At 45.4% G+C, this 12,780-nt stretch overlaps 1 protein-coding gene across 1 annotated transcript in view; it reads right to left on the bottom strand.

Annotated features, from left to right (window-relative positions):
* Vps13d (vacuolar protein sorting 13 homolog D) overlaps positions 1-12,780 on the bottom strand; it is a 227,482-nt gene that overhangs the window by 12,564 nt on the left and 202,138 nt on the right. The window contains 2 exon segments of the mRNA XM_034502521.2: positions 646-886; positions 7,150-7,281. Coding sequence (XP_034358412.1) covers positions 646-886; positions 7,150-7,281 — 373 coding nt within the window.

Raw genomic sequence — 12,780 nt, 5'->3', positions numbered from 1 at the left:
CTGGACCTGTGACTGGAGATGGAGCTGCTTCCTTACAACTGCTCTGCTGTGGGCTCACTCGTCCAGCTCAGCAGAGCAAGTTCTATGGACTAGACACAAATGATGGGGCCAGATGGGTCAGCTAAATCTGAGTCCTAGCTTGTGCCACGGTCAGCTACGTGGCCTGAAGGAATCACTTGCCCTGATCCCTCTGCCTCTAACAGCACTGTTCAGGAAGTGCACGCTGGAAACTTTTGGGTGCATCTCCACCCAAAAGTTCTGACATAATACCTACCTATAGAGATGAATACCATTTATTTGCAAATTTACAAATATCTTATTTACAATTATCTATTGAATATACTTCACTTTTGATTACAGATCAAAAGGTTGTGGTTTTCTGACAGCAGAAAAACAATACAGTATGTGGCCTGTCCTGGACCCAGGGTGCCAGCACTTAGTACCATGTTTTAGGGATACAAAACTATGAATATCGCTGCTTTCTGTTGTCAGGTAACTGAGACACAAGGGTAAAAGAACACACCCAGGGCTTCCAGCACAGCGGGAACATTCAGTGCAGTTCACACCTCACACTGGAGTCCTCAGAGTAAAGCAGGGGTAGAGCAGGATTTGTCCATGTGAGTGGCAAGAAGCAGCTGTACTCACCATTGGCTTTTGGTGGGATGGGCCTGGGATAGACACGCCACTGCTGGAATTTGCAGCCTTCTTGGTCACTTGCACATATACCTTCCCATGGTCTTTGGAGACAAGGCAGTGGTAGAGGTCATCATATTTGACCTCGAGGAAAATGGCTTCTCGGTCTATGTAGTCCCCATTCTTCAGGAAGTACACAGCTTTGGAGGAGATAAGCACGCAGTAGCTATCAATGTTCTCCACGGCTATGAAGCTGCATGGGAAAGAGAACTCGTGATGCTGAGCTGCTCCATGGCAGGGCCAGGCTGTCCCTTGATGCTCAAAAGGACAGAGGCCCACTGAGGTCTAGGGTGTGAGGCCTAGTCTTCCCCAGGCTTCCCAATTACCACCACTCATTGTGCATGTGCATGGCTTTATTACTCTGGGACTCAGGTTCCTCATCTGTAAGTCTGTATTAGAAAGGACTTGGCCTCAGGAGCTGCTGTCCATAGCTCGGAGCACTCTGCTGTAGGGTGCTCATGAACATTAACAAGTAATAGTTGCTAAGAGTTTCAAACGGAGAAAAAAAATCCTGTTCTGATAGGGGCTTTGTGGGGTGCTCCATGAATTTCTGCGAGTTAGAGAGAATGGAAACAATGCTTTTCGAACAGGACACATGACAGACTAGATAGACCATGAGGAAAGACAGTAGGGGCTAGAAGACAGTGAAGGGACACCTGCATTTACTTCTTCCCTCTGACTGCCCTGATGAGAGGTCATCTGACCCCTATTCAGTATGGCCAGGGTCACAGGGCTTGTGATACCACTGAACTCTTAGAACTGTACTCATCACTTCTAAAAGCTCCCAGGCTACTCAGAAACAACTTAGAGTTGAAAAACAGAGAGAGAAGTCTGAGTCCTGGAGTACCTGCAGCAGAACTCACAGACTGATATGGAAATGTATGTAGGCCACAACTCTCTGCTCAGCTGATAAGCCAGGAGTAGTCACCTTGAAAGGAAAACCAGTGACCGTCTTCTCTGCTTAGTGGCCGCTTGTATCTTATGCTGACCCTTCCTAGTATGGCTGGGCATCAGGGACAGTAAGGACACCGAGTGATGACAAGCATACCAAGAGCTGACTGACAATAGGCTGGCTGTGAATCTTGGGGTTTTAGATTATGTTTTCTCACAGCCAAGGCTCTGTCTGGAACTGCCATGGATCCAGGTCCAGGGTAGCCTTAGTCTAGAGTCACAAAGCACAAAATCATCTGAAAGGATAGAGTCACTGACGGCACGACAGGGCCAGTTTGCTGGTGGCCAGGGACTTGCCTGTCAGACCCAAGCATGGCTGGCCCTCACTCTCCTCTGCATCTCTCTAGAACATCCTTCACGCTCCTTCCTATTCCCCTACACTGAGTCACCATCCTTACCCTCAAAGTTTGCCCAAATACCCTGGCCTTGACTGGTTCTGACCTTCAACACCTTGGCCTGTCAAAGCACTGCCAGAGGATTCCTTCTGCTTCTTGCTAAGCATTCTGGCTTCAGTGGCACTCTAAGCACCGGTGTGGTCCATTGTATACCCACACGACTTCCTGAGTACCCACCACCGAGTCAGCCACCCATGAGGACTTGCTAAGTACCCACGTTGTTCCAGTCGTCATTTTAATTATGACTCCCATGACAAAAATTGGGGTTTGCTGCTCTCATTTAACTGGTTGGCAATGCTGAGAATGTAGACTTGTAAAGTCTCACTGCCAAAATTAGAAGTGCTTAGCCGCTCTCAGTGATCAGCAGGCTTATTAGCACAGCCTCCTTATGCTGCACACTCAGAGTCAGGGGCAGCGTTACTGTATGAGGAGAAGGGAGGAGAAAAGGACATGGAGGGACAGAAGGAAAGAGGGAGATGGTGCTGCCTACCAACTCCTTCAGTTAAGATTAACGGAGATGATCCATCTTGGGACAGCACAAGAGCAGTACAGCAGCCCTCAATGCCTGTATCTCCACTCTGGGCCCAGGAGCTCTGCTCATGCCCTGGGGCTGCTGCTGCTCACAGCATTCACTGTTCTAAAGCCTTCAAACCAAAAGCAGATCAGAACCGAGGGCAGGACTGTGAGAAGAAAGAGGGCTGGGCAATGACAGCCAATAGCTGTCTCCCCATTTTCCCTGAGGTTTCCTCTGTAACCCATTCCTCAAGGTCAAGGTTTTGGGTCCCATTGCCACCACTGTTGTCAGTCTGCTTGACAACCCCCACACCCCAAATCTGGAAACCACATCAATGATGCACTCAAACAGCTTAGGGCAGACTTTTCATCTGCTGATCCCGATCCTGAACTTGTCACTCACTTTGTGAGGAGTTAACTCAGTGGGAAAACAGAGCTCTGTTGGCTCTTCATTCTTCTGAGGTATTCCTCCAGCCCCCTTTTCTCTGTGGCTGCCCAGCTGCAGGCCAGTTCTCTACCGGCTCTGCACCCCACCCCCAGCCAACAAAACAGCAGAGGCCATGGCTGACACGTGGACTTTGGCTTTCCATACTGTACCTATGGCCGCGTTTCTCTGCTGCTGGCCCACAGATGAGCTGATGGAAAGCCTCTTGGGTGACAGAGGAGGAACACCCCATCTGTCCTGTGAGGGCAGAGGGAAGATGACAAACAAACACAAGCACTAGATAAGTTCTGTCCTTCCAGAAGAGGACAGAGAGGCCCTCTCTTCAAAACTAACCACCAGAGGCCCATGACAAATGGCTTAGAATTCTTTTAGGACAGTAACTGTCTCTGTTACAGGCAGTGGGCAACAGGGGAAATAACAGTGAACAGTGAATCTCTCAGTTTATCCCCTTTGTTATCACCCTCCCCTCTCAAACAAATCTGTTTAACCTGCTAGACTGTGGACTTGCCGAGGAATACCACAAAGTTGTACTTGACCTGGCATGCAGTGAAACTTAACAGATTGGGCAAGGACTCAGAAGATGACAGAGAAAGGACGCTAGGAGGTGTGGAGGAACCCGACTATACATAGGTACAACACTGGGTGTAGGATGCCAGGGGCTATGCTGCCCTCAGAACTTCAAGCAAGCCACTGACTTCTATTTGAGCAGCTGAGTAAGCTGCTGGACACAAGTCTGCAGGTGTCAAATGTTTCTGACAGGTTAGCACCTAGCTGGAGCTAGGCTGTGGCTGAGAGAAATAGTGTCCACCGAGTCATGCAAGACCCTGGGGTCCATTCCCAGAAAAGGAAGGAGGGACAGAGGGAACAAAGGGGATTTCACTATTACTCATTTCCTGAATTCTTTCTGATTTTGCTAACTATGTAAATGAGTTGGTTTCATCAGAAGAGAAAGGTAGCATTTTTAGCATGCTACTTTGATCAGAATCCCTCTTCTTCAAAATTCCCTCCTCCCCTGCCTCTAGGAACAAGCACCTAAGGAGAAAAACCTGAGGTTTACACACCTGCCTTTGTTTTCCTTTTATATATTTTCTGTATTACACACACACACACACACACACCACACACACACACACACACACACACCATACACACACACACACACACACACACACACACACACACACACACACACAAAACTCCTAAATATTCCTTTCTGTCTAAATGATGAAAGAACACAAGGACCATACTGCTGAGCACAGCAGCTTCTGGATCACAAAGCCTGATTCGTTTTTGTGCCTGCAATCTGAATGGGCCAACTTGATAAAATACTAGAAACAAAGTGAATACTTCATAAAAGACAAACAAACAAAAATAACTAAAGGGAGACTTCTAGCCACAGTTCAGAAAAGGTAACCATATAGGGTGTTACTTTAACATCATCCTCACACAGGATCTTGGGCTAAGACTGAGGAGAACGGGAAGGAACAGAGGTACACAGCACAGATGAGCCCGCTATGAAGCCTTAGCAGACCTTACATTGGATGTCAGTGACAATCTGTTCAATACTATTTAATTAAATGGAAAAAAAAACCCCACAAAACTAAATGCAACTTGATGTGGGAGATCAAAGTTGACGCTGCTGTGGTGCTGGGGGACTTTGTGGGGTTTTCACTCCATCAGGAAGTAATTACACAATATTTTCCAGAAGTGAAACAGTGAGTCTAACTGGAAAAAAATGTGGAAACATTTAGTTAGAACAGTAGAGCAAGGTATTAAAGACCCCTTAACGGGTTAACTCTGAGGGGAATATGCAAATAATTAGATCCTTAAACATGTTTTTAATTACAAATCTAAGATAAAAGTCAGAGGTAGAAGTCAGCACCCATGTTTTTCATGAGAACGCCCTTCCTGCAGAGGGATGACTGGACCACTCATACTGCCCTGGGTACAGGCTGATAACAGAGGACACTCTAAGCCATGTCTGCCAGGGCTCCTGGTTACCTCAACTATATGCCCGGGGAGACTGAGGTCACATGCCTTCCTCACCACCCACTGGCCAGGCTCCACCTTTAGCGTGGGTGGAGATACAAGGTCTTCATCTTCAAAGTTAAAATTCAGCCAGTAACTGTGCCCAGATCACATGAACTTCATGTGTTTTGTGAAACTCACTTTGCTGATTTCATCCTGACTGCAGATCTTAGCTCACTGGCCTGTTTCCAGGCTGTGTACCATGTGGGTGGCAACTCCATGGTGCCTGGACTATACAATTTGTTCATGGTGTTTTCCTGGTCTTACGTCATTCTATTACAAATGAATCTTGTTGCAGAGTACCAGGGATGGTTTGGATAGAATAGAGGTGAATTAACAAAGAATTTAAGATTTAACACACAAAAATCTGTAATTTTACGTAGCCTACCCTCTTTCTTGAGACAGGGATGCCAGGCTGACTATGGATGGTAGCTGAGGCTGACTTTGAACTTGTGATGCTCCTGCCTCCATCTCCTGAGTGCAAATGCTACTACTCTTGGTTTATGCAGTGCTGTTTATGGAACCTGGAGCTCTGTGCATGCTGAGCAAGCATTCTACCAGCTTAGCTACATCTCTCACCCATTACTGAACCATTGATAGTACCCTTAGGTCCCCATGGGATATGGAAAGTGGAACATGTGTTAACACAAATGTTGAATTGTAGCTCTCCAGCTGAGTTTATTGAGTGATTTGAATTCCAGGCACTACTCTAGGTTCAGATGGTTCTCCAGCGAGTGGAACACCCTAGTCATCACTGGTTGCCATCCTAGTAGAGTCTATATCATGTTTTGCTTGGCTGAGAAATGACTCTTTAGGTCGGAGTCTGAGGCCCAAAACCACATCAATGATACAGTTTATAGGACAGTCTCAATCCTTTCAGCCTTCAGAAATGAAGATCTGAGTTTCTGTTGTTGAGGCCACTCAGTCCACACATGTTGTTAGCAGAATAGGCTCAAGGGAAGAAATGCACAGCATTATTTACAGACATTCCAATGATACCATAGCAAGATACACTTTAGAAGATGCCATAGCCCATCTCCTAAATTCTAGACTTCATTTTCTATGTTCTCATTCAAACAAATATGAAATGGGAACTGAGGTCTCTGGTGCTGTCTCAAGCAGTGACACTGAAGTCAACCCCCAGGAGCTCATCTTCCACTGAACTCTTCCACCAGCTAGCAACATCCACAGTGCCAGATCCCTCCTAGCTCTCTCTAAAGGATACAGGTCACACTAGGACATTTCTATGCCTCAAATTCGGTCTTCTCATACCTGGTCAAGTCACAGAGCACCTTATATTCTGAGGATTCCCACAAAATAGCGCCAGAGACTGCCATGGTAACCACATCAACTAAGAATAATCTACTAGCTGAAAATGTGTAACAGCGAGAAAATACTTAAGAAAACTGCATTTCCAGAATATTTGATGGGTAATATCTTGCTATTTGGTTTCAGTTTGCTAACATTCTCTAGCAAACACCAGATACTAAAGTTTAAAAAAATTATGGGGGCTGGAGAGATGGCTCAGCAGTTAAGAGCACTGATTGCTCTTCCAGAGGTCCTGAGTTCATTTCCCAGCAACCCATGGTGGCTCACAACCATCTGTAATGGGATCCAATGCTCTCTTCTGGTGTGTCTAAAGACAGCAACAGTGTGCTAATATACATAAAATAAATTTTAAAAATCTTTAAAAAAAATTATGGGACAAAAATCCCTTAAGACTGAGACTATTGCTGGGCAGTGGTGGCACACACCTTTAATCCCAGCACTTGGGAGGCAGAGGCAGGCGGATTTCTGAGTTGGAGGCCAGCCTGGTCTACAGAGTGAGTTCCAGGACAGCCAGGGCTACACATCTAACTCAAGTACTGGCCTTTCTAAACTGACTACAGAGAGACTGACACAGCAACATTGCAGGAGGTCTGGTCTGGAGCAGGCTGAGAGCCACTCCCTCTGGTAATGGCCATTTACAATCTGACATTTAGGACAAGTAACTCTTTAGTCTCTTTCTTCTAAGGCTTCTAAGGACTGTATCGGCATGAAGCTCCTGGGTTACAGAGAAATTTCTCAAAGACAGACAAGGCAACACAGTAGACCAATGGGCTGTTTCTCCATCCCCCCACTTACAACTCGTCCTGGATGTTGTCCGTTAGCTTGAAGAGCAGTTCCTGTCCTTCTGCCTGGCTCTCAGAATATCGAGGAAGCAGCCCCTGGGGGCCAGTGCAGCAACGTGGTTTCCGAACTCTCTGGGCTTGGGTCCTAGAAGGGCAAATGGACAAGAAGTTAAGTGTCACAGTTAAAAATTTGTCCTTCTTCATTTGAAAAGGCACTGCTTAATTGACAGGATTCAGCTGCTGCAGGCCTTTGACATCTAGGCTAGTCACGGGACTTCACAATCTTTTGGTTATTTAGGCAGCAATCTAAGTCTTAGGCTAGAACAAAGAAGTAATTCGAGTCAGGAATTTAAATCTTAGGCTAGAACAACGAAGAAGGCTTCATACATGAAAATGACTTTGGGCTAGGACAGAGAAGTTGGCTCAGATATTTTGGTCATCATTATAAGCCCTTAGAAACAGTGATCATGGGAGTGTTCACAAAATTGTTTATTGCCTTGCTTGTTCCTTGACTATTTGCATCTATTGTATTCCTAGTTCCTCAACCTAGAACTGACCTTAGTACTTGCATGTAATTAAAATGGTATAAAAGCAAAAAGGAGGAGGGAGGATGGGATAGGGGGTTTCTAGGGAGGGGAAATGGGGAAAGGGGATGGCATCTAAAATGTAAATAAATAAAATACCCAATTAAAAAAAAAGATTATTATGATGCTCAATCAGGTATCTTCCTAGGCTCTCCATTTTTACTTTTGTGTAATGGGATGACACAATCTACCTGTCAGCTGGAAAATCAAGAAAAGTGCTCACTGGGCTTGTGCTGGAGAGCATAGATTACCTATCACATGGCTCCTTATGATGACTACCACAAGCCTCCCTGCGGCCCACACCATTTTGCTAGAAATTTCTTTGGGTCAGCCCTCTGGGGACATGCAGTGTGTTCAGGAGGAACACGACAGGGGCCTGGGCTTTAGTGTGAACCTGCCATGTTGACAGGTTCCTGTGGAGTGAGCCCAGTCTCCCTGGTAAAGGGTAAGGAATGCAGCAGCCACGTGAGGGGACTAGTCCCAGGCCACAGCAGTAGCCCTAACTCATGCCCTTGGCTGTTGGTTGCCTAAAGGAATCTGCTTTGCTATTGCTTTCAGGGTCGGCTGCTGTTGTCTTTTTCCACAAACCATAGACAGGATAATTGATAAATACTTTTTGGTGTTTTCCTAGAAACAGGAGTCCATATTTGTCTTGGAAAGACAGTGCATACTTCAGATGACTGATAAGAGTGTACCGGGTCTGTCCTTAGCCGTGGACTTGCTGTACTTTTTATTATTTGTTCCTGGAACCCACTGAAGCAAAACATCCCTCTCTAGACATACCTCACAGAGGGGAGCAGGCAGCCACACTGAATCAGCACTTTAGAACCACGTACTGGTGGTAGTGGAGACAGACTGACCGGAAAGAAGTACTCTGCAGGGCAAGTCTGGGTAGGATCCTGGAAGCAGAGTCTGGAAATTGCCACAGGCTATCTGCAGAGCTAAGATCACTGCAAGTGTTTCTGGACACATTTCTGTGTTTGTGGACACAGGTCAGGCTGTGGGTCCAGAGGTGCCATGGGGAGGAGGATGTATGAGTGTGATTGTTCTTAGGAAGCCAGAGAGTCTCCCACTCCCAAACAATTCTCAAATATTTAGGTATGAGGGTACTTAGGTCCTCTTGGTTATGTTTTCAGGAGAGATATAAAAGACACAGTGACTTGCATGACAGGCTGGGTAATGGGTTGGCTTCATTTATAACACATATTTACATATTCCCACTATTCTTAGTTTCAACTCCTCCTTTAAGGTTTAGGCTTACTAATGTCCCTCACCCCTGACGTCTCCCTGAAAGTGGGGATGGTAACGTTGGTAGACACTGAATCCACTGAGAAAGGAACTTCATAACTGCTCATCTATGGATGCTAGCAGGTTACCATATATAAGGGCTCCACAGGAAGATGCTGAGTGGGCTTTTCCAGATGGCCTGTTCTGGTTTCCTGGCCTGGTGAAACAATTGCTGTCATTTTACTGTCTAGATCGATGATCAATAACATTTCTTCCCCAAGGCATTCATTACCATGATCTTTTGCCTAAGAGGCTCCTGGAAGGGCCACTGGCTAGCAAGTAGAAGACCAAACATTTCTCCAAGAGGAAGATGGTGAGGTCACTTTCCCACCTCCTTTCAATATAAGGTTTGATTCTCCTTTCAGCCCACTTCCCAACTTGCAGAGATATCTGTGGGCTTACCTATAACATATACTCCACACTAACTATTACTTCCACCTCTCTACAGCTGCTAACAAATGGCCTTTGGGTTTCTTTGCTTTGAGTGAGGGTCTTAGTATGTTGTAGCCCATGCTGGACCTGAAGTTACTACATAGCTCTAGCTGGCACTGAACTGGCCAGCCTGCCTTAGCCTCCCAAATGCCAATTCCCCCTACATTAGTGAGAGTGGCTCTTCCAGAAATATGACTTAAGAGCAAGCCGGTCACCTGTTCAAAGCACATCATCTCACTCAGATATGTGTGTATTTATTGCCTCCACACCAACAGCACACACCATTAAGAAAAAGCATTTGGCCTCAGTAGAGCCTGGCTGCCTGCAGAGAAGCAACAGAATGGTGAATGGTTTGTGGGAGGGGAACAGTGGAGGCCTTTGTTGGGCTATGAAGCAAAGAGGAGGTTCTGTGATGTGAAAGCCAATGGGCATCATCTCATTTTTCTAAGGGTAAGGTCCAGGATGCCTCTGTCTAGTCCACTAGGGAAGCAAAGAGCAGATATGAAACCTTATCCTTTGTGGACATGTGTCCTGTTCCTTTCAAGACACCAGTTTTCCTTAGTGTTTAACAGCAGACTGAGAGGAAAACTGACTGTGAACCGAAGGAACTGAAGAAAGTCTGGCAAACCAACAAAAGACAGCAGGCTCCTGCTCCTGAGCACCAACTGCAGGCCAACTTAGAGTGGAAGAAAATAGGCCCCATGTCACCAAAAAGTTTATTCCTTGACTCAGTGGGCGTCTCTAGAGCCCTTTCTCAAACTTTATCTCCACTCCCAATATATTTATTATCTTCTAGCCTGCAAACTATAACCCCACAGATACATCCAGAACGAGCAGGTAGAGCAGCTCCCTTGTGGGCATGCCCACATACCCATGTGTTATGCTTATCTCCTCCCTGATTTTCCACAAAGGGCAAACTACCTCCAATTTTTATGGTCCTCTTTGATAGCCTACCAAATACAAGGGTTAGGCTGGACTTGGTGCCTAGTGCTGGGGCCTACAGGAGCTCACTGTGATGTTCAAAGCTCATGTTCATGTCAATATGATATAGAAGGGGGAAAACCCATAGCCTCTCATTATATCCATAGCTCAAAGAGAGGACAAGCTCTGTAAATGAGGGGTTCCCCACAGAGGAGTGATTTGAGAGTATTTTTTAGAAAGGTGAAAGGCAGATTAAAGGTTCTGTTCTTCAGTTCTTATGTCCAGGTTGGTAGGTCATGAACAGGGTTTGGGGATGGTGTGTAAAATCACTGTGAGAACAAATCTGAACCCAACAACAACCAAACAACAATAACAAAACAACAACAAGTCAAACAGGCAAATGTTTCCAAACCCAGGAGCTGACAGAAAGGTTATGAGGTGACCTTCACTGGGGAAAAGAACTACTGTGTGGCAGAATTGTTCTCATAGTCATCTGTATGACTATGTAGACACGTAGACACATATAATTGACTGGCTGTTAAGTCACACTATCTTTGTTCCCAGTGAGCCAGGCACTGGGAGGAGGACATTAGGATGCCTTCCTCATGCTCTGTTCAGGGCCTGCCACCATCACTGGCCTCTTTCTTTATTTGAACAAACAATACACAGCCCCACTGCTGACCACAGTTTGGGTCTTTTGCACTCAGACTCCATTCCTCCTCTTCTGGCAAAGACCTGAATTCTGAATCTTGTGTCTATTGTTCATGTTCTTTCCTAGGCTGTCTTCCCACACTTCAAAGTTTGCTCTGGCACACCAGTGTTATCTATAATTTCTAATAGTGTTGGTAATTGCAGATGCCATTGTCTATTGAGAGGAATCAGCCATTCCCTTGGGCAGCTGGAATTCACTTGTATCTGTTTACTAATACCCCATGGTATGAATATCTGAGTACTGGCCAAAGTTTTGCTATTATTATAAGTGATGTGGCTATGAACATTCTTGTGCATATAAACAACAAATATAATAATAATAACAATACACATTTTGTATTATTGATGACCTTTGGATTTGGATACACACACATGCATACATGTATGCCTGCACACTTTCTGCCAGATTTCAGGATATTAAAGTTTGCAGAAGAGGAGAATTTTAGCTACTTTTAAAGGGGTAAAACCATTTTGCACTCCCACCACAATTCAGTAGAAACACATAACTATCTACACCCCTTCTAATGCTTGGTACTGTCTAGGGCAGCATTGATTAATATGCTGTCGTAGCCATATGGCTACCAAGCATGTGAGATGTGGCCAGTGTAACAAAAGAACCAAATTTTAAATTTACTTTCACATGAGAACGCATCTCAAAACAAGTAGACAAAGGAAAGGAAAAGAAAAGAACGTTGGGGGTGGGGTATACTCCTAGCATTCAGAAACTAGACATGGTGGTGGTGGTGGGGGAGGTGTCAGTAATTTAAGGCAAGCCTAAGTTAAAAGCAAATTAAAGGCTAGTCTGGACTACATAATATCCTGGCTCAAAAGATAAAAACAAAACTAAACTGATCCATAGTTGTATGTTGGAGAACCCCGATCTATATCTATTCGCATTTGTTTGTTTAGTGTGGAGAGGTATGTACATGCCATCGAATATGTGAAGAGGTCAGAGAACATCTATTGGGTGTCTCTCCATGGGTTCAAGAAGTCAAGCTCAGGTCAAGGTTGGACAGCAAACACTTTACTTGCAAAGCCATGTCACCATCTGGGTTTAGATCCTTCATCTGCCGCTGGCATGTGTATAAAATGGCCTTAGTGTTTTCTTATTCCATCTCCTTTAGGATGCCAGGATAATGGTGCTCTGGGATCGCTAGTCTCCATTGTAGACTTGACTACATCTGGGAATCAACTGAAACCAAGATGTGGGACACTCCTGGGAGAAATTTTTATAACCTGAGTATTTGAATAAGGGAGATCTACCCTTACTCTGGGCCATACCTCATAGTGGCAGCCCACATAAAAGGCTAAGGATGAAGGAAACTTTGTATTTTGCCTGCTCGTCCCCTCTCTCTCCAAGCTTATCTATCCTACTGAGGCCAATTCTAATGCAGTCAAAAAACCAGCAGCTCTCCAGGAATCCTCTAGATTTAGACAGCTGAGCCATCCGGCATCTCAGATGGAACAGCTAGCAGATTCTCAGCCTTTGTATGGTGAGACAGCCATTGCTAGACTGCCTGGGTCCCAGCCTGGACGCCAGTCTGCTAGCTCCCATGATATCGATAGACTCGTTCTACCATTCATGCTTCTTTTGAGAATCCTGGCTAATATGGCATTCATAGGGTAGTAGCTTCAGCTCCCGTCATTGGTGCTGGGGCATGAAGGTCAATACTAAAACTGTTCTGCCATTCCACTCCTAATTGTCACAA

The sequence above is a fragment of the Arvicanthis niloticus genome, chromosome 5, assembly GCF_011762505.2.
Source record: "Arvicanthis niloticus isolate mArvNil1 chromosome 5, mArvNil1.pat.X, whole genome shotgun sequence".
Classification (NCBI taxonomy): Eukaryota; Metazoa; Chordata; class Mammalia; order Rodentia; family Muridae; genus Arvicanthis; species Arvicanthis niloticus.
Note: the sequence above shows the minus strand (reverse complement) of the source record. Positions and strands in the feature narration are given on the sequence as shown.